Source organism: Orbicella faveolata, unplaced genomic scaffold (genome assembly GCF_042242905.1).
Source record: "Orbicella faveolata isolate gen_17 unplaced genomic scaffold, um_ofav_v1 contig_47, whole genome shotgun sequence".
Classification (NCBI taxonomy): Eukaryota; Metazoa; Cnidaria; class Anthozoa; order Scleractinia; family Merulinidae; genus Orbicella; species Orbicella faveolata.
The window spans coordinates 7,181,711-7,202,607 of NW_028301577.1; the positions used below are offsets into that span (position 1 = coordinate 7,181,711).

The window sequence follows — 20,897 nt, forward strand, 5'->3', positions numbered from 1 at the left end:
ATGAAAAGAAGCAGCAATGTTGTAGAAGATTGTTTCGCGAAATGTTGGAAATTGTGGAACATACTTTAAAATTGCCATGCGCAATTTTGCATACAGTGGACACGTATTGAAATTGATGTGAGCAGTGCACTCTTGGTCGATTTGATGTGCGCCATGTAGATAGGGGACTAACGTTGAAATGGTTGCACGCAATATGCAGATAGTGGACTCACGTTAAATTGTTGTGCCGTGGATAGTAGAGGGACTGGAGTCCCTTCTACTATTCATGGTTGTGCGGAATGTTGTAGGTGTACTCGCGCAAAAATTTTTGCGCGCCATGTTATTGATGGTGGACTCGCGTTGAAATTATTGTACGCAATGTTGCAGAAGTAGATGTCGCGGTTTTACCGTACTTCTGCAATTGCGCGCAGCAATTTAAGCGGTGGAAACACGGAGCGTTTCAGACGTGTGCAACACAGTACGTGTGCCATGCTCGACCCTGTCCGCCATGCTGTCCGCGTCTTCACTTTCAGTTTTCTGTCCTTTTCCTGTATGTACCATCGAGCTCGTAAACCACTTCACTGAGTCTTTTTGCTACACCGGCATTTTTTGTTGAATGATGAACCATGAATTTAAAGCCAAAAAGACTTTCGCAAATTACAACTTGAGCGTTTTATTTTTTTCCAGGTGCCCACAGTCTGCTATCTCCGGTATCAGCATCTTTGAATGCAAGATGAAGTGTCAAAACAGGCTATTACTCATTACATCGCTTTACTAGTTCAACTCACAGATCCGTTCAACCGCACTATACCTCACTTATCCAAATTTACAATTTTCATCTCAGGGTGCGTAGGCCGTTTGCAAAGTTGCCTGATTTTTTTCAATGACTCGGACTGAACAAAGCACACGCGTAAAAACTTACAGGGAGACATGCGTGGACGGGCGCGCGCTCGCGTTTCCCTTCAATTCGATGATCGATCTCCCATGATCATTTGAAGAAAGAGTCAGATGCGTTATAATTCTGGTCTGAATTTTCCACTGATGTGACCGGGAACTGATTGAGTTATATAGCTGAAATTTGATTGCTCTTATACTTGCAGTTTTGTGGCCGTTTTTCCGTTCTTCATTCAGTGTATGTTGCAATGTAGTGCATTCTGACTGCGCATAATTTCACGGCTGCGCGCATTAAGAATATGTCCGCGTTTTCCTTGTAACTGCTTAAGCCTGCCAAAGAGACCTTTTTAGTCAGAATTCTAACTGACGAAGGTCATGGAAGTGATCAAAACGTCTAGTAACAAATATTTTTAATCAACGTCAACTCGGGTTTCATACAAGTTTTTACCCACAATGTCGAAACAACCAAAGCATTTTGCAGCTTTTCACTGTTTCGGATTTCTTTGACTTTTTATAAATACTAACTGAAACTTTGAACTTTACTTTATATGGCTCAGAATTTTCTTTTTTCGTGTATATTCCGGAGCTCGAGTTTTTTTCTTATCTATGTCCTCCCCATCCCTCCCTACTATAACAAAATAATGGACTATCCCTCGTGGCAAACTGAACAAAAGGCAATGAAACCTCGCCTTAAAAAGTTGCACGTGCTGAATTTGTAATTTTGTCGAAGGCGGTAATTTGCATTCTGTTTGTTCCTCGTGGTGAACTATCTTCTTCGCCGAGCGAGAGGAAAGTTTGTTTCGGCGTTCACTTGGAAACCTCTACTCGTTGCAATCTTGTCCTTATCTTGTACTGCGCGAGGAAAGTAAAGAATGTTTTACAAGCATGAAAGAGTGAAGGGGTTCATTGAACTTAGCTTTTGGAACTGATTTGAATGAACAAAAGGTAAGAACAGTACAAATGTTTACAAGAAAATTTGAACCTAAAGTCAGTAAAAAGTTGCTTTGAAAGCAGTGTTGACTTTAGTAGTAATGTTCTCCAAACTTCTTCCAGAGCTAAGCAGGCTGAACGACTTACAGTCACAACTTTCAATGAAGACGTTTCGCAAGTTCTACTTGCTTTGAACGTGTTTCATGACGGACACAATTTATTGCTCAGTTTAACTTTGGCAGAATGCTGCCAAACATATATGAGCTCTATTATTTAATGATCATTTTGACAACATCGTTTTGCTTTTGTGGATGAAGGAAACACCGTGGATCCAAGAGAAAGTCAAATCGGAGGACTGAATACAGTGCACACCCCAAGGAACGAAGGTAGAGCTTCACAAACCAGAAGGCAATTTTTTTATAAAATGGTGAGTGGTATTCAGTACACGCTCGCTCGCACCCTTGCTTTCTGGGCCTCTCAACTTCAAAGATTCTCATGAAAATGTTTAACGCGACAGATGACAAGCGAGATTTCATGTATTTCTCCTAAGTATGTTACAAAAATTAACAACAAGCTCAACTACGTTCGGAATTTTCTGGGGCGTGGTAGTTTTACTGTGATGAACAGACAAGAGGAAAGACAATCGATCATGTAGCAGAGGGCAATGGAAAATTAATTTGAATTCACTGGATGAAGCAAATTTCAGCAGAGAAAATTCTAAATTTTGCCTCATAGGTTGTATTTTGAATCCGTACTTTAATTTGGTGATTCCATCTTCACAAACGTTATTTCATCACTTGCAACTTATTTACGAATGTTAATTAATAAAGAAATTTGCAATTCCCCAGGGATTATATGACATTCAGATTATTTTTGCATATTTTCAAGGTAACTTACGGTATAACATGGTATAAAAATATGTGTTTTTGTGAGTACCGCTGTTATGTGTTTCAATTTTAGTGCTTGTGGTCATGTATGAGAAGACAAGGACCTTAAAAGAACACAAGCAAGATGCCAGATGCTTAGTGGAGGATTTAAAAGCAACCTGGATTCGTAGGTTTCTGTAAGACTCTGTAAGCGACTAGTTTTCATTACGATTTTCGGTGACGTAGAGTTCTCTCGAGTTTCTTTTCGATAGCTAAATTTCTCTTAGTGCAAACTCAGTTGTCGTTCGCATATAAACGCATTTCCAGGGCTTTATTTTTTCGTTAAAGAAGTGTACTCGCTTGGTTTTTTTTTTTTGAGTAAGCTGCCGTTGTTGACCAATTGTCTATTTCACCAAAAAATACTGATTAGCCGCTCAATTAGAATTCGCTCGATATAAGTCTCATAAGTTGCTTTTCGAGGGCCAAATTTCTCTCAATGCAAACTAACTCGCTTGTTTTTTTTTTGTTTTCAGTTTTTTTGTTGTTGTTGTTTTGTTTTTTTGTTTTTTTGAGTAAGCTACTGTTGTTGACCAATTGTCACTTTTACCCCAAAATACCGGTTAGCTGCTCAATTTTACAACAATCGCCGAGTTTAAACCAAATGATTCGTTTAGTTTTTGACCAGGAATAGGATAGAAATAGCCGAACCGATTTTGTAGCAATTTGTAAGAGCGATTTCACAAAACTCGTGAAAAAATTTAATATTCAAAATCTCATTGTCGAAACAATACAGCTAGTTAAAATTAGTGCGTGGTTTCTCTGTCATTTTAAGCGAGGTACAAACATGGCGTTAAATACAGTGTTTATTTGGGAATTCGATGTCGAAAAATTTCCGTAACTTTGATTTCTTAAATATTTACTGTTTGGAAACTTAATATATCTGGCAAAACATTTCTCTGGATAAATTTTAGTCATGTAGATTTGTTGGAAAGCGTGCAGTAGTGTTTTCATTTGTTTTGCAAATTTTCTCGCGAACTTTGACTCTGGATGTTTACTCGGACAAATGTGTCATCAAAGCAAAACACGACTGCACGTTTTCCAATGTATCTCCAGTGCTAAAATTTTACCAGTAGAATGTTTTTGTAGGGTATATTACGTTTCCAGACTGTGAATGTTTTAGAAATCAACGGAAATTAGTCGATATCGAGTTTCTTTATAAACTCTGTATTTCGCTCCATGTTTGTACCTCGCTCAAAATGACGGAGAAACAGCCAAATGTTTTTAAGATATTATTTGCTATTTTAAGTATTTTGTGAAATCGCTCTGGCAAGTTTTCTTTGCCGAAATAGTCCAACTAAGTTTTGAATTTTCGCTTGTTATGTCGCCAACAGCTTCAAAACACAGCTGTATAGTTTTTCACTGCCAGCAGTTTGTTTAGTTTGTTCATTTACAAGCTCCAGATATCTTGTAACGCTCTGTTGTGTCTATCGTGGTCTTAAATTTAATCGATTAGTTTGCGCTTCAATAAAAGTTTTACAACAATGTTCTTGTCAATAGTCTTTTATTAACTGTAACTTGTAATCAGTCTAGTATAATTACATTGTTATTAATGAACTTCAACTTGTAATTAATCAACAATACAGATAAAGAAATAAAAGTACAACGAAAAGGAATTGTTTTCCCTCTTTTATTGTTTACAACAAGAATAAGAAACTTGCGCGCTTTTAAAGAGGCCTGGAAACTAGTCGGAATGTAGGCTATCTCTTTTACTATTTTTTGACTATGTAGGGTTGCCGAAAAGAAAAAAATTTCTGCACTTTTGAACAGAGGGCTGATAGCAAGTCAAAGTCTAGTCTTTTCCTTTGATGAGACAAATCCGGTAGCAAACCACACATATTTTTCCCGCCAAAAGACTTAGAATATTTTTTGACTTAAAATCAGACTCCATTCAAAAGCGCAGGCGTTTTTTTCTAGGGCAAAAATTTTCCCGCCAAAAGACTTAGAATAATTTTTAATAAATACCAGGCTGCCTTTAAAAGCGCACACTATTTCTACGTAATCAATTTTCCCGCCAAAAGACTTGTATTTTTTTTCGCCAGAAATCATGCTACATTATCGAAGCAAGATTTTTTCCAGCCAAAAGACTTTGAATATCTTTACACAACATAGCGAGTTCCACTACAAAGACTGCTCTTTAATTCCAAAAACATGTATTTTCTTTATTAAATACATTAAGCAAAATCAAGACAAGTGATTTTTTTCTCAACGAAAATCAACGCACGAAAAGTTAACTTTACTTCATAGTGTCTTATAAAACGAAACAATTTTTCCTACTTAAAGATTTGATCTTTTCACGACAGCCTTTCAACTCTTGCTACGGTTTTTTTTTTAATCTCGAAAACCTGGAAGTAATATGGAATCCGGTTGCTCAAAGGACGAAAAACTAATGCAGACAAGCATGAATTTTGATCAGTTCAGTTTTGTAACTTTTCAGTAATGTTTTCCGTTTCAATGTTTTGTTATTCAGTTTTGAATTTTACTAATCTAAAACTTTACTTAATGGAACCGATGAAAATACGTTTATAAAAGAAGAATTAATACCTTGAGTGACTTTCAATCCTTAATTTTTAATTTAAGCATTGACCAGCTTTTGAGCAACCGGACCCAGATTGTCGAAATTCAAAATCTTTAGCGAGTGAAACAACGAAGACAACGGCAACGAGAACGTATTTAAACTCTGAATAACAATGTCACGATGACAACAATTCATTTTGTCTCCTGATATAAGACTATCGTATAAATGATTTTGGAAATACAACATTTAAACAATTAATTTTGTCTCTCGATATCAGGCAATCGTTATGGCTGATTTTGTAACTTATACAACATTGAAACAATCAGATTTGTCTCTCGACATCAGGCTAGCTATCGTATAGCTGATTTTGGAAATACAACATTCAAACAATTCAGTAATTCTCTCCATATCAGACAATCGTACAGCTGATTTTGGAAATGCAATATTCAAACAGTTCATTTTGGCTCTTGATATATCAGACTATTGTATAGCTGATTTTGGAAATACAACATTCAAACAATTCATTAATTCTCTCCATATCAGACAATCGTACAGCTGATTTTGGAAATGCAATATTCAAACAGTTCATTTTGGCTCTTGATATATCAGACTATTGTATAGCTGATTTTGGAAATACAACATTCAAACAATTCATTAATTCTCTCCATATCAGACAATCGTACAGCTGATTTTGGAAATGCAATATTCAAACAGTTCATTTTGGCTCTTGATATCAGACTATTGTATAGCTAATTTTGTAGACACAATATTCAATTCCAATAGAAAGAAAGTATAATTAACCCTCCAAAATACAAAGTTTTGATTTAACGAAAACTTTTTGTAACACAAATACGGCTGAACTTATTGTAGTTATCGATTTTATAACCGACGTTCTCGTTGCCATTGTTTCGTTATTTGTTTACAATCTGCCTTATACTGTCTCGATTCCTTAAATTCTTAAACAGGGGTTCTATACATACAATATGTCACCTCTTAGCCTTCTATTCCATAAATGAGTTCAGAAGTACAGAATAGTTTTCATGAGCCTTACGTCCTTGCCTTGATGTTCTGATCCAGCCTTGTCGGGCACTTGAGCAGCTTTCGTAACCTGAAATAACACAAAATTTGATTAGATCAATGTAAAATAAGGAGGCTTGCAGAAACGTTGCAGTTATCTTTAACCTTTGGAAACGAAAATTCGCACAGAAATTAATCTCCGAGTATACAATGCTGTACCATAATGATGACAAATCACAGTTAACCATTTTGTTTTGGAAAAGTTTAGAAAAGTCTTTAAAGGTGCTGTGACAGTTGAGCACATTTGAGACATTTGAAAGACGATTTAGATAAAGAGAACAATCTCATTTGAATCTGCAGTCTAGCTGTTCTTATAAGAGTACACCAACATCTTTAAGACTGGTATAGCAGTTGGCAAAATCAGAACAAACTTTCAAAATATAAATATGTAAACAACTAACGTTGACAGTACTTAGGATTAGTTTGCAAGTAAATGGGTTATTTTATGCAAAATGATACACTTACCGATACAACGTCAATCCATAAATCCTTTCCAGGCCTGATTCTCTCTGTTGAAAAAGAAAAACACCATTAAAGTCCATCAACATCACCTGAGCTTGAGTTATTTTAGTTTTTCAAATGAACAGTTTGTTTTGAATTTCAGGCCAAGATCTTATCTTAGAGGTCTCTTCTTTCTCTTCCGATAAATGCTTTAAAAACAGGAGTGACCACCTCATTGACGAAGCAGGTTTGAAAACAATAAAATAAGAAGAAGATTTGATAACCGCTATTCTTTGTGGATATAATTTTTGCTGCCATAAACGGCTCATGCAAAATTGTTTCAAGAAAAAAAAAAAAAACTAGAAATAGCTCATCGTTTATTACTTCAGGCGGATCGCAAGCCGTTTGGCCGTTTGAGGGCAAGCGGATCTTTTAAGTAATATGCCATGTAAACAACCTGCTTTTAAACACCACTCGATACAATGTCTGTCTGTAAATTAAATAACTCCTAATTCGATATTCAAGATTTGCTTTCGTCAAATCTGCACTGGGACTCAAATGATAATCCTGCAACTAAGTTTTGGATTCTGTAATTCAACACAATTACCTTGCCGGGAGCAAACGTCGACATTTCATTCTCGTTGAGTGGTTCGCCGCTGTGAGAAGACCAGAACTGTTCAGAATACCAACTCTTCAAGACTTATTCGTTTCATACCTTCCGCTTGGTTTTATGTACAGTAATTGCGGAGGTTTCCCTCCGTTTCAGTGAGATACAAAGCTTTGAAGCTTAAAACTTTTACAGCCACAGCAAAACGTGTTCAGCACCAGAGAAAAGTTCACACATCCTTCGAGGTTGAATAAATTACATGTCATTAAAATTAATCAAAGGAAAAGATCAAAGTGATTGGATAACTGTAAACATGCAACAATGCGGTAAAAAATTGTATTTTTTCCAGCGGATTGCATTGGACGAGAACTGATTTTCTTCTCGTTAGATATCAAATTTAACTTCTGCGAGCATGAGAAAATGTAATATTCGGTGACCTTTCACTGGAATGGCCGATAATTTAATTAATCAAAACTATAACAAAATTCTCGAACGTGATTGGCTATCAGCAGCCCGATTAGAGCATTAATTGGACAGTGTACGCGTCATGCTTGTAATTGGACAGTACGCGTCATTTTGCGCGCGATGTTGGTTTGTTCGTTTCTCGAATTTTGTCATAGTTTTGATTAATTGGTAACAGGGCTTCGCGTCGTCCAATTCAGTCTGTAATCATACTCGTGATTAACAAATCGAACTCCCGCTTCGCGGTCGTCCGATTTTGTTAATCACTCGTATGATTACAGACCGAATTGGACTCCACTCAGTCCTATTACCATTATAAATCATTTATTCTCTGATAGATCTGCCAGGCTTTTTAATTTTCATTTGCATCCAACGGTATTATCTACCTTGCCATATGGTTCCACTTGCAACGGTATCGTCTTTTGTTGTCTAAGAGCGTACAGTTCTATATGTCAAGAAATTTTCACTAATTATTTCAAGTACATTAATTCTACTGACATGGAAAAGGACGTAATCAGCTTGATCCGTTACCGTAAACTAATGCAAGGAATAATCGCGCTCAGTCCGTCACTGGAGAGAACGTAAAAAAAAAAATGACGTTTAGCACCGTTTCTTCTCTCCTCACGGAATAAACTCAAGGACTCCAAGCTCAAAAATTGTAAACAACCGATACAGGGCAGGAAGAAAGGAATATATTTCAGGCACAAATAAAATTTCACACTGTAGGTAAAAATGACTCAAGCGCGCACTTCTTTTCTTAGGCGCGCGAAAAAAAGATCGAATTCGTGCCTCCGGAGTCAGGTAAGTATTGACAGTGTCACTGCGTAGCTAGTGAACAGATAGAACCATGAAAGAGAAGAGTGTATGGGAACGGATGACAAGAACAGTGCATGTGTCAAAAACAAGCCTGCTGGAAACAGTGAGGTCGGACTTGTGCCATTTTGGTCACTAGAATTTAATGACACTGGGAAAGCAAAATATGTACGCTTACACAGTAAAAAATAATTCAGGGTTGAAGTGGTAATATTTGTCATGGAAACACTGGTCAATCAACCTTATGAACCCGTTCATGCACCTAGAAACCAGTGCCAGGAGTTGACATGTGTTTTGGCACGGACGGGTTGATGTTTGAGCCGGTCCCGAAAAGACTGTCCAGGCCCCTACGGTTCAGCTGTATACTACCCGTGCTGTATACCACCCGTGCTGTATACCACCCGTGCGCAATTCAGCAGTCATTGTGCTCACCAAGACGTTTTCAACAAAAACGTTTTTAACAAATTCTGAAGCAGTTTTTGTGCAGCTCTCAATACTTTGAGCATGACTCCTTGTGCCCTAACCCCGACTCGATTGTTTTCCTGTCATTCCCTTTCGTGCAGAGGAGCAGTAGACTCATGTACATGTAAGTTACCTATTTTTGAAACAGTGTAGCTCTCTCGTCATTATCTTTGCGCAGAAAAAAAAAAAAGCAGTCATTTTTTTCCCCCCTCGGGAACACGAGGAGACATAAGTATTGAAAATACATTTGGGTACTGTAGAGGACACACTGTGAAGAATATATAAGACAACATAAGCTAATGTGCCTGATAAAATTCATTCAAACTTTTTTCTTAACTCTGTTTATTTACATTAGAACTATAAGGTCGAACGTTCACTCGAAATCTTCTATCACGTAAGGGTTTACAGTGAAACTAAATCGATGGAAGATCCCTTCGTTCAACGCAGCCTATTTTAGCTTGACAGCAGGAAAGGATGACCCTCGCTCTAGCTCAAAAATGCCGTATTACACGGGACAAGGGATGGTGGGTTTTAATTCACTCCCATGATCGGTTGCCCCATACAGTCCTCTACTTGAGAACTAACAAATTCACCGTGAATTTGTAATATTGATAGGGTTTATCAATATTACGCTACACGGGGGAGGGGTCGAGAAAGGTCAGGTTCGGCAAAGAATTTGAAAGAAATTGTTTACCGGTGATGGAACTCTTGTGATCGTTCTGATGGACTTTCTAACAAATTTCCATGACCTTATTCCCTCTTGTGGTCCCAAATGCTTTACAAATGTCCTGGGGTGGGGCAAGCGAACACAAAATCTCAACTACGTGCAAGTGCCCTACTTAGGTACGTCCTCACCCTCCCGATCTCACCTTATCCTCACCCCTCCCCTCCCCAGTACAGACTTGCATATATTTTACTATGGTGGCCTAGCCCTGTAAGACACTGGTAACTAGCGTTGTCTGATTTATTGGCAAGACACGAGCGCCTAGGCTCGATTTGCGCCGCTCTCTCGTGTCTGGTCTACGTTGCGCAGGTTCCTTTCCCGAACAGCGGCTAGTAATCGAGCCTAACGAGCGCCAAGCGCGAGTCAACACGCGGAAGTCCATGTTTTACCGTATACCCGGGGGAACTCCCCGTTATGGACTATACTGGGAGGCTCCACCTGAAAGTGTTGTTAGGTTGGTGGTATATCAAAAGGCAGTGATTTACAGTAATGCACTCAAGTTTAGAGAAGGGTAGAGAAAACCGTCACTTTTAGGGACGGTTTTCTAAAAAGGCCCATTTAACCCTTTTCTCCCTTTCAAACAAACGCACGTAATAGGTATTTTAAATGCACGGTGTGGCTATAAATGCCAGGGTAATGATCGCGGACACCATCGTCACATAATCTTCCCTTGACCTCTTCTGTGACATCAGGTTTCACATTAATTACGCAATACCAATGGGTCAGTCGTTTTGCAACAAGGACCTCTACCGTTTGTAATTCTCTCCAACACAGCTATTCAAAATGAGGAGCAGGATAGTCGGTACAATGCGGTGGGTCAAATTTTTGATGTTCTTTTTCAACGTGCTGTTCTGGTTGACCATAGTGGCTCTTGTGGTGATCGGTGGACTCGGCGAACTCCTGTATGGCGACTACAAGAACATCACTCAAACAGGTTTCACCTCGGCCACAGCCATCCTTATGGGAGTAGGATGTGTTATAGGGGTGTTAGGGTTCGCTGGCTGTTATGGCGCCATCAGAGAAAACTACTACACGCTTAAAGTGTTCTCGTACTTGCTGACTTTGCTGTTGATTGCAGAAATCGCCCTGGGATTGTGGTTGTATTTCGCGCATTTTAGCCTAGCGAAATTCCTTAAGGATTTCCTTGACAATATATTAAGCAAGTACGAGGAAGATAAAGACATACAACATCTAATTGACAAGATCCAGCGTGAGTACCACTGCTGCGGCTCAAAAAGCTACAAAGACTGGTTTAACTCGGAGTGGAACAACCAACGTCAGAAAAACAGCGCGCAGAATTGGGTCAACAGTGTCCCGCGATCCTGCTGTCTTTCCAACACCACGCATCTGCCGAGTTGCGGAAACGATTTGGACACCCCTAACAAACCAGCCGAGAGGTTTGTCCATACAGAAGGCTGTCTGCTTCGCAAGGAGTTCTTCTCGAAGCATATCACGTTTATGATTTCGCTCGGCGCAGGCGTGATGGCGTTACACGTTCTCGCCATTTTGTTTACGTGTTGTCTGCGTCGCGCAATCAAACATTCGTATATGTTGCAGCATGCTGATGGAATTTTACTGATTTCTACTTGATTTATTTGTAAAGAGTTGGCAAAGAGAAATGGGAAATATTGCATACGAAATAGGAGCTAGAAGGCGTAGAGCTTCAATTTTACTTGCCACACAATTTTTATCCGTCACGCAATCGTTACTCATCGTGAAGAACGTTCGAAGAACATCGGTGCATGCAGGGGAATCTACGAATTTTATATAGTGTCTGCCGTCAGTTGTCACGTAGTATGTCACGCAAGCTCTCGTAGGACATGTCCATTTATCATAATTTACAGTAAGATTTTGAAATGTATACTCACCGTTGTTTGAATTAAAATCTACATGGTGTTGTAAATTTGCGACTAAACAACTAAGAAAAACTGTCAGCAAGTAAGATAAACGACGTCGACACAAAATGTAAACATTCAAGCAATATCTTTAATATGTTCTGAACATGTTCATGTCAGTGTTATGTTTTTCACAATGGCTAAGACAGCTCTGATTGCAGCATGGCAACTGTTATAGTAGATATAGTTTTCATACTTTTTCAAACTTACTTTACGTTACGTTTCTTACAAAGTTGAAAGTGTTATCGACTCTCTGAAGCGATTTTCTTAAAACGGATGTATAAGTCAGTCCAACCATTGTTTATTCTTAATAAAAGGTGTTATACAGGAGAAAACGTTCTTGTTGTCTTTGCTCAGTTCGTGAAATCCTACCAGTTAACAAGGCTAGATAATTCAATAGACGGCTAACTCACAATTTTCTGGCACACCTCTTTTCCTCAACGAGCAAAGTCTTTACGGCCAGATTCCAATGTAACTAAGTTCCAGAATACTGAAAAGATCTTTCCGCATAGTTACACTTATCGGCCATGCCATAACGGCTGAGCAGCAGTCTTACAGTTATTCCCATTTTGAAGTCTGCCATAATGTTGCGTGACACATCTGCAGTAGTAGTGACGGTGTTGTGACAAGGGTAAACAATTGTTCTTTAGTCTTCGTCACTATCGGCGGCAAGTACAACATCTTGTGACACACCCTGTGAACAAAACGGAACAAAGCACTTCAGTAAGAACACTGCAGAGGTAAAATTGTTATTTTTTATTTACAATACAAGACGAAAGATATTAAGTTGCAACGTGTCTTTCCCTGTTACCTAACTGCCAAAAGACTTATAAGTTTCCCAGGCCTTTACGTTTCAAATTTCTCACACAGCACAACACAGCACAGCACATAACAGTACAAAACTAAACAGGGTTAAAAACTTACTTGACTTTTCGATGCGCTGAAAAACATGGATTTAAACTGAAAGAATACAAAAATACATCATTCAGACATAAACTACATTACAGAGTAGAAATTAAAAGGTTTAATGGAATCTGAAGAAAATAAGGTTAATAGAAGTCCAAATATTGAGAAAAGAGCCATTGTTCTGACCTTTAAAAGTTCTTCGTTCACTGGCCAGTAAAGAAGGTGACTCGGTCATACATCAACGGACTCGAGAATGTGGCCACGTTTACTCTAAAAGCTTAACTTAAAAAATGAATGCGCAGTTCACAGATTTGACAGGAAAGTCACCTCGGGCTAAAACGCTACATACGATATTCGTCACCCTTTGTTGCAAGCCCAAAGGGTTATGCACGGGGCAAGCGATGGTGCTACGTAAGCAATGCAGTGAAACTTGGCACAAAGAACATTTGTTGCGCTAAGTCTTTACCTTTTTATGTGGCGGAGTCCCTGGAATAAAGTCATAGTCCTCATCAGCCACCACATCCATCAGGCTGTCATCAAGTTCATGTCCTCTTGTTTTGTTTTTACCGCTTTGTTTCAGTGAGTTGCCGTCAGGGCTCACACAACTGTCCCCAAGAGAAGGCTGATTTGAAAACAAGACTGAGTGACCTATACATTTTGTCTGGCAGTGATATTACAATAATGCTTGTTTCAACTGATAAAACATAGTTAAGCACGGGTTTCATTGACGTTTTCAGCAAGAAGGCAACTGTTTTTTTCAAAGGCGGGCAAACTAACCTTTTTAACCGAACTTCTTAATAAGAAAAACTTTCCTCTAGACAGCCAAACCAAGCGGGCAAAATCATAATCACAGCCGGTCAATTTGCTCGGTGCCCGGCCCTTAATGAACAGCGCCCAATATCTAGGCTGGGTCTAATCTTTGCCATACTTCAATCTCAAAAAGGTTCTGCATACAATCATTTTGAAAGCTGGGGTGATACAACTGCAGGTGACAACCGAACTTGTCGAGTAATCGCAAACGTTTCAGAAACCCTTAAGAATTCAGTGTATGAGAATTTGAAAGTAAGACCTTAATCTTTCATACTTAAATACACTTTGTCGAAATTTGTTTGCAAAGCTCAAAAGTGACCAACATTCTCTTACCATGTCCACATTCTTCACAAACGATACTTCTGCAGGGAAAAACAGAGAACAAGTTGTTTAACTCTACGCTGTTAAGAAACGTTGTCGCACTAAGTCTCCTAGCTGGCAGGCCGCGTTGAACATGTCTTTCCCTCCGAGTCACAAAGGTCGGTATACACGAGGAGACTAGTTCCTAAGACTAGTCCCTGCAACAGGTCGCGAGACAAGTCCCATCGTGTGAACTACCCACTTTCGCTTCAAAATCTAGTCGCACTTTGGTCCGTGCGACTAATCCCACGAATTCAAACCAGTTTGAATTTTTGGAACGAGTCATGGCGACTTGTTCTTCAAAACGCTTTGTGTGAACTGTTCGTGGGACAAGCCCCTGCGACCAGTCCCTTCGTGTAAACTCTTCAGGGGACTAGTTGCAGGGACTGGTCGCAGGGACCAGTCCCCTCGTGTGTGCCGACCTTAACTGCTTTGGTTACTAAAATACATTAGTTATTAGGTGGAATACCTGTAAACTAGCTCTCAAGCTAAGCGTATATCCACGTTAAATAAAGCATTCATTCATTCATTCATTCAATTACAACTTTATAGACACATTAAAAATTCAACTGAAGGAGACATTCAAGTTTTCTCGGTTGGTTCTCTGAAATTGGTAAGACCGTGTATATGTATAACTGCACATGGACTGCATCTGTAAAATAGCATGCAAGTCATACAATAAGCTCTGTTTACTGACTTTTTCATTTAGAGCAATTTTCATTTGAGTGTCATAAAACCAAAACCAAAGTAATCACTCCAGCCAATCACAAAGGACACAAACAATCCAACAAACCAATCAAAGCTCGATACAATTACATGTAGCATTCGCAAAGCGCGGGAAAACGCGTGCGCGCGAGTCACGATTGGTTTAGTTTTACTTCTGATTGGATGAAAAAGTGGCGCGAGTTTTTTAAGCCAATGGTGTAGCATAGTTATGCAAAACCAATTACTTTTCGACACTCAAATGAAAACCGCTCTAATCGGGCTTATACTTGAGTCACACTGGAAATACCTGTGCCTGAACTTGGCGGGGTCTGTATGGGTCTTGCACTGCAGCTAATCACAGATTAAGGAAAATGACAATGACAACATTTGCGTGATGTTCAAGAATACATGTCTGTTATAATATATAAACCATATACCCAGGAAGAAGATCCATTGATCCAGTGACGAGTTTTAAAAAGCAAAGAGAAAAACCATAAACCCTAAATAACTGAACTTGACTAGCATGTTTAATTTCAGTTCTCGTCTGGTCTTCGGTCTCCATCCACAACTTTTCACAATATGGTCAATAAATAAGTCCGACTCAAGAGGGGGGGTATAAAACACATAACAAAAACTCTCTTCTGTTTCCTTCTTTTAACTATTTTAAGTCAAATTCCTAAACTACCAATTACTATTTAACAATAATTATTATATTACGAGTTCGAGATTTCTATGAGGTGATAGTTCATGAGGCTGAAGGCCGAATCAACTATCACCTCATAGAAATCGAGAGCTCATAATCTAATTGTTAAATAGGGTTTAGTATATAGATCTCTAATGACTGTCGCCAAACTTAAAGCATTCAAAGCTACAGTTTTACAAGAACGTCAAAGGATACGCAGAGGTGTTAGCATTCTCCTGGCTGGCCTCGGGAATAACTGAAAGATCTCGTTTTCCTGTGGTGAACAAATCTGCAAAACAGAGCAAGGAATGGTTGAATCAAACGTTGCACTGTTTGGTGGTGCAATTTCATTGACCCAATTTTAGGACAGTTCCTTCATGCACAGATATGAATCCATATCAAATGCATCTCACAATAATGGTTTAATTTTGTAGAACAGACACGACAAAGACATTACGCTGTTAGGATAAATGACAATGACAAGGGTAGAATGGATGTCAGTAAACATCTCTCTAATTATATCTGTTAGATCCAACACCTTTCTATTTAAGCAAAAACCAAACCAACTTGGCTGGCAAACCATCTGTGCCTCTTCACAGTCATCGCCCCCGAGTTGTTTTAACTTTTATCTTCTCCGTTTTAATAACATTTGTATAACAGGAATTTCTTTTTCTCTGACATGTTTCTTGGATCGATCATATGTTAATATCTAGTACCTTGATAGGGGAATGAGTCGCCGAAAAAGTCATCCAGGACTGAGCTTTTATTGGCATCTGCACTTCTGACACATTAAAACACACATTTATAAATATGGTTAATCAATGACGGTGTTTAACTTCAGTTCCTGCTGCATGAAACAACTAGCAGTATTTGTACCTGGTCAGGTCCATATTAGGCTTCACATCACAACCTAACATTCTGTAATATTGCTCCAACTATTTGTGTGCAACTTATTCCTGCCAATCTGAAATTATTCTCTGTATAACATCAAAAACTATTGCAATCACACCATGAAACATGTACCTTTGGCTTCTCAACACTGGGTCTGTCTTAACAGAATCTTTATGATTTATTATCCTGTCATCTTTTTCTTCAGTTTTCTGAGATGATACTGGATGCTTCCCATCTAACAATGCTTGATCAATCTCTGTGATATCCAGATCATCATCATCATCATCATTAAACATGGAGTCATCCCGCTCATTGTTATTGACATGACCACTTCTCTGTGAGTTCTGTGATTCTGAAGTGTTGTTATGCAACCTGCCAGTAGTCTTCTGTCGAGTTTTTTCAGACTGTGGCGGTAGATTCTTTTTTGCAGAACTAACGAACAAAAACAAGCCAACATAAACAAATAGTCTGCAAAATATATTGTATTTATTAACGTTTCTTCATGCGGCTTCTCCTACTCAAGATTTCAAGTTTCATCTGCCAGAGATGTTCAAAGATCCTGTAAGATCTTGTAGGTTTGGTAAGATCTCGGTCTCAATACCGGTAATTCAATCTCAAAAACCTTGCAATAACAATATTGAACAAAGGAATTATTCAAAGATCCTTCTCACCTGTTGACTTGCTTGTCTTTTGATACTTTGCTAGTTGATGGCTGCTGGCTACTGGCCGCTGCTGTGACGGAGGCTTGGGAAGACTGGGTAGATGAATCATGATCAACCAAAGTTGCTAGCACAAAGTCAGCTTCATAAGTTGGATCACCATCCATACTGAATACAATGGGTCTGAAAAAAAGATTTAAATCATAATATTAAAATAATAAATTTTGATTTTTTTAAGGCAAGAAAGTTTTTTGTTTATAGTTTTATCATTCCTAGGCGAGTGCAGGTGCTTACAAGTATCTGAGAGGGATAGCAAGGTCTTGAAAAATACCTTGAATTTTAGCTTGCTCTTATTTTTGTTTTCTCCTGGTGTAGGTGACACAAATGATTAGAATATATTAAGGACAATGAGTGTAAATATGATTGCTTATTATTGCTCGTTACATGTTGTTCACTTACTTGCCACTTGTTTCAAAATGTACATTTATTGGCTGACTTGAGAACTCGGCAAATATCAAAATAGCCTATGATAAGATACAGTAGAAATAAGGTTAGCAAAAATTAATAATTCCAGATTGAAGAAATCTTGACATAGGCAAAAATGTGGAAATTTTCCCCTCTGAGAGATTTTCATTTTTTTGTTCTACATTAAAAAAGTCCTGATGAATTTGGTGAGTACCCTTAGCTCTTTGAGGCAAAACGTCACATCTGTATCAACTCCAATCTGGTAATTATCAAACTCCTCTGGAACCAGCATCATCTCTGTGTGAATAACTCTATTTGGATCTGCAAAAACAAGAGCAGTTAGAGAAAAATCAATGCTTCATAACTTATCTTTTTCAAAGTTGCATGTGTTAGTGGGAGTGATATACATAAAAATCTAGTGATCGAACCTCATTAGTTCCAAAACAAAACTTGGCATCTAATTGTGCAATATGATTTTGGCATATCATCAGTAGTGCTTGTTATTAAACAACTAATAAAAAGGTAGTTACGAATGCCAGCAATTTGAAAATCAACCAATCAGATTGCTCTCTTGCCAGTACAATATTTTCCAACTATGGGACTGGGCATAGCCCTGAATGATCCCACACAATCACTTTCATTAGAGGTGTCCTTGTCATTTTATGGCTTACTTGAAGTTTATAGAGTCTTTTTAGTCTGTGATCATGGGACGTTTTCAAAACACTTTTAGTAGAGTAATAAATCTCTGATTGCACTCGCTCTATACAAAAAAGACCTGTGGCCAGTATTCTCCCAATACATGTACATCCCTTAGCACTTTGGTAGTAGGATAATATTATGCCATTGTAACCCACTGTTGTAATATTTAATTTTCTCTGTACATAAGCAAGAAGGGGTGTGGCTGCATGATAGCAACAAACCCCAATTTGGTCACTTTCCTAAAGTTACTACCAACATTTATCTACTAAGAGTTCTTATTAATTGTTTCCAATTCTTACCTGGCTCATCATCCACATAGTTCTTGACTTTAAATGTCTCAGGACACACACAAAGGGTGATTTCTTCTTGGTTATTTGGAAAATTATACACCGCATCATTAAGAATCCTGTTGAAAATGAGACATCGTGATTGTCAACAATGCTATGAATAATAATATTATTATTGCTGCCAGTGATAGGTTTGACTGTTTTTTTTTCTTTCTCAAATGGTAAGCAAAGTTACATCTCTGGATCATGTGTTCTAAAGAAATCTACAGTCGAGTGTTGATTTATACTCTCAATCGACCCTCAATTGACGTCTCCATGGTGATATGATATGTATCAATCAACACTTCATGGCATGTCTGTGAAAATTAGTCAATTCTCAACTGACTGTCAACTGACAAGTTGATCAAGTGTTGACCCAGTATCCGTCAAGATGTCCATCAAGTGTCAATTGAGATGCTGAGGGTTGATCAAGGGTATTGATCCACACTTGACCACAGGTTCCTTTAATACAAATGATCCACACTTCTTACTTTGCTTGTGCAGTCATAAAGTTGGGACACAAGTCTTTTGAGAACACAGCTTGAAGTGTTTCACACTCCTGGAAAGTCAAGTTGTATGTCTTTGTGATTCCTGTCAAGGAAATAAAGAAATAATAATAAAATGAATACATCACAACTGAAAAATGATTAGAATGAATAACAGAAAATTATCTCAAGCTGCAAGCCAAGAACTAACAGTGACAACTAAATTAACTGAGCACTGAATTTGACAGCAGTTACTTACCATGTCTACAGTAAAGGAGGAATACCAGCCTAGCTTCTCTGACATTCAGATCTATTTTGCACTGATCCACTGTCTTCTCAATGGTATTCATGGATTTGAATGCCGACAGGCATGACTGCCAACAAAAATATGTTCACAGTCCTCTATTACATATGTGTTGTGGTTCAGTATTTAACAATTTGGTATTATCCTTCATTTAGGAGAGAGAAGAGAGCTGAAAGGAGATAAGGGGGAGAGACTTGAGGACCTAATTTGCTGTCTTTTTTATCATACTCGTCTAGCTAAAAGTTCATGTGTATAAAGAAACAAGTCTCTCTTCCAACTGAGTCTCAGTTCTTGACAATGATCAGTAATATCAATGCCTAAAGGTTAGCTTGGTGGAATGCCTCTATCATATAATACAAATAATTCCTCTGACCTTCATAGCAATTTTGCACTTGAATAAGTCCTCTTCTTGTGAATCAGCGGGCTGATCACTCGATCCATCATCATAACTTATGAAAAAGCTCTCATTGAAGAGAAAGCAGGCATATGCTGAACGAGATGAGCTAACAGTTCTTAAGGCAAGCTGATAAAATGGGAGATTGGGCAGTTAATGTATAAATATACAAATAGGAATCAATCTTGACGATTCAAATTGTTCCACACTGGAAACATTTACTACTCCCCAGAAACTTTACAGACTGTCTGAGATCATTAGCAACTGTGTGACTTTTTACCCTGGCCCCAGTTGTGCAAAGGGTGGATAAAACTATCCACTGGATAAATCACTAGCTGGTGGATAGTGTAGTTTGTTTTGCCAACACTTATCTATTGGAAAGCGATTTACAGTATAACATGTATAGTGTTTATTATCCACCCTTAAACAACTAGGGCCTGAAGTATAAATGGGTATCAGCAAATGGTTGGGATAATGCCAGGAGACCTTGTGATGGAGAACATCCCTGGGAGTTAGCTGAGAGGGCTTTTTGTGAGAGCTATTACCCACTTCCACTCAGAATTGCTGGTATGTATGTATTACTTAGCAATCTGGTGGTATAGCTCAAGATCAAGATCAATGATCCAAGATCCCATGGTGCATCAAAGCAATCAATTAATCCATTCAGATCAAGGATTCATTGGTTCTTTTCATGGACCATTGTAACGATATCCATATTATTTGATTCGGTCTAAGTTTCATGACTGACATTGCCATGGTAACGGTTCAGACCATGCTTTCCGCTTTTGACTTGTTAGGCTTAGTCAAGAGTGTAGAATAAACACAGCAGTTTGTATCTCCAGTTCTGGTTGATTCTTCTCTATTCTACATACGAACAACGATACATGGTCAAGATCATCCCAAAGAAATGCACCCCTAATCTCACATGGTCCAAAGGCTGTCTACTTATTTGGATGTAAACTATTTGCATCTGGTGTTAAATTTTGTTAAGAAATCATGTGCTAGCATTGAACTGAGACTCCATTACTTCAAACCCCAAGCCAATTAGATAGACACGTCTAGATCACGTGATCACAGCACTCAATAGTTACTCACCCCTTCTGACAGAGCCTCCAAATACAGCTCACAACCAATCTTGGACAAACAATGGATCGCTTTGGCGAACACTGTAGAGTCAGAAAAATAGATTAGGATGGCAAATGACAGTTTTAACTCACTGTTAACTCAAACAGTACGGAGTACTTGCGTTTCACTGATCGTCCGGGAATCACACAACGCATCTTAAACAGCTGACAAGATTCCTTTGACGTTTTTTGAGATCATGGCGTGATTTTCCAGAAACAAAACATGGCTATTTTCTCGAAATTATCCATATGTATCTTCACAGATCTTCATTACTAGCGTTTTTATTCGTAAATGGTTAAAATTGTGAAAAGATTCGTTCCAAAAATCCTCCAATTCAAAATGGCGCCAAATCCTCGAATCC

General features: G+C 38.4%; 2 protein-coding genes and 1 long non-coding RNA gene across 4 annotated transcripts; 2 read left to right on the forward strand and 1 right to left on the reverse strand.

The window, feature by feature from the left end:
* The first annotated feature begins 1,533 nt into the window (after positions 1–1,533).
* On the forward strand, positions 1,534–4,211 carry LOC149096956 (uncharacterized). Its single transcript, XR_016204021.1, has 3 exons — positions 1,534–1,818; positions 2,121–2,230; positions 2,764–4,211. It is a non-coding gene; the product is annotated as an uncharacterized LOC149096956 (long non-coding RNA).
* A 6,263-nt stretch (positions 4,212–10,474) lies between these two features.
* Positions 10,475–12,060, forward strand: LOC110051900 (CD63 antigen-like). Its single transcript, XM_020757989.2, has one exon. It carries the CDS (start codon positions 10,614–10,616, stop codon positions 11,418–11,420), a length of 807 nt encoding a protein of 268 aa, XP_020613648.2. The 5' UTR covers positions 10,475–10,613; the 3' UTR covers positions 11,421–12,060.
* Positions 11,797–20,876, reverse strand: LOC110051897 (cell cycle checkpoint control protein RAD9B-like). Of its 2 annotated transcripts, none has more exons than XM_020757984.2 (17): positions 20,658–20,876; positions 20,507–20,577; positions 19,391–19,540; positions 18,973–19,087; positions 18,720–18,819; positions 18,202–18,308; positions 17,418–17,524; positions 17,198–17,262; positions 16,751–16,921; positions 16,212–16,511; positions 15,905–15,966; positions 15,405–15,477; positions 14,814–14,857; positions 13,775–13,803; positions 13,098–13,253; positions 12,650–12,685; positions 11,797–12,419 (listed from the first exon to the last, which is right to left on the reverse strand). In XM_020757984.2, the coding sequence occupies exons 1-17, from the start codon at positions 20,689–20,691 to the stop codon at positions 12,372–12,374; spliced, it is 1,668 nt and encodes a 555-aa protein (XP_020613643.2). In that variant the 5' UTR covers positions 20,692–20,876; the 3' UTR covers positions 11,797–12,371. The 2 variants fall into 2 exon arrangements, with proteins under 2 accessions (XP_020613643.2, XP_020613641.2); XM_020757982.2 differs by having other exon boundaries at positions 15,905–15,969; positions 20,658–20,875.
* Positions 20,877–20,897: the final 21 nt, after the last annotated feature.

Coding starts and splice junctions, on each gene's coding strand:
- LOC110051900 (XM_020757989.2), top strand. CDS start 10,614: ATGAGGAGCAGGATAGTCGGTACAATGCGGTGGGTCAAATTTTTGATG.
- LOC110051897 (XM_020757982.2), bottom strand. CDS start 20,691: ATGCGTTGTGTGATTCCCGGACGATCAGTGAAAC. Junction 18,309..18,719: donor TTTATGACTGCACAAGCAAA/GTAAGAAGTGTG, acceptor CATTTTCAACAG/GATTCTTAATGATGCGGTGT. Junction 17,263..17,417: donor TTTGCCTCAAAGAGCTAAGG/GTACTCACCAAA, acceptor ATCTTATCATAG/GCTATTTTGATATTTGCCGA.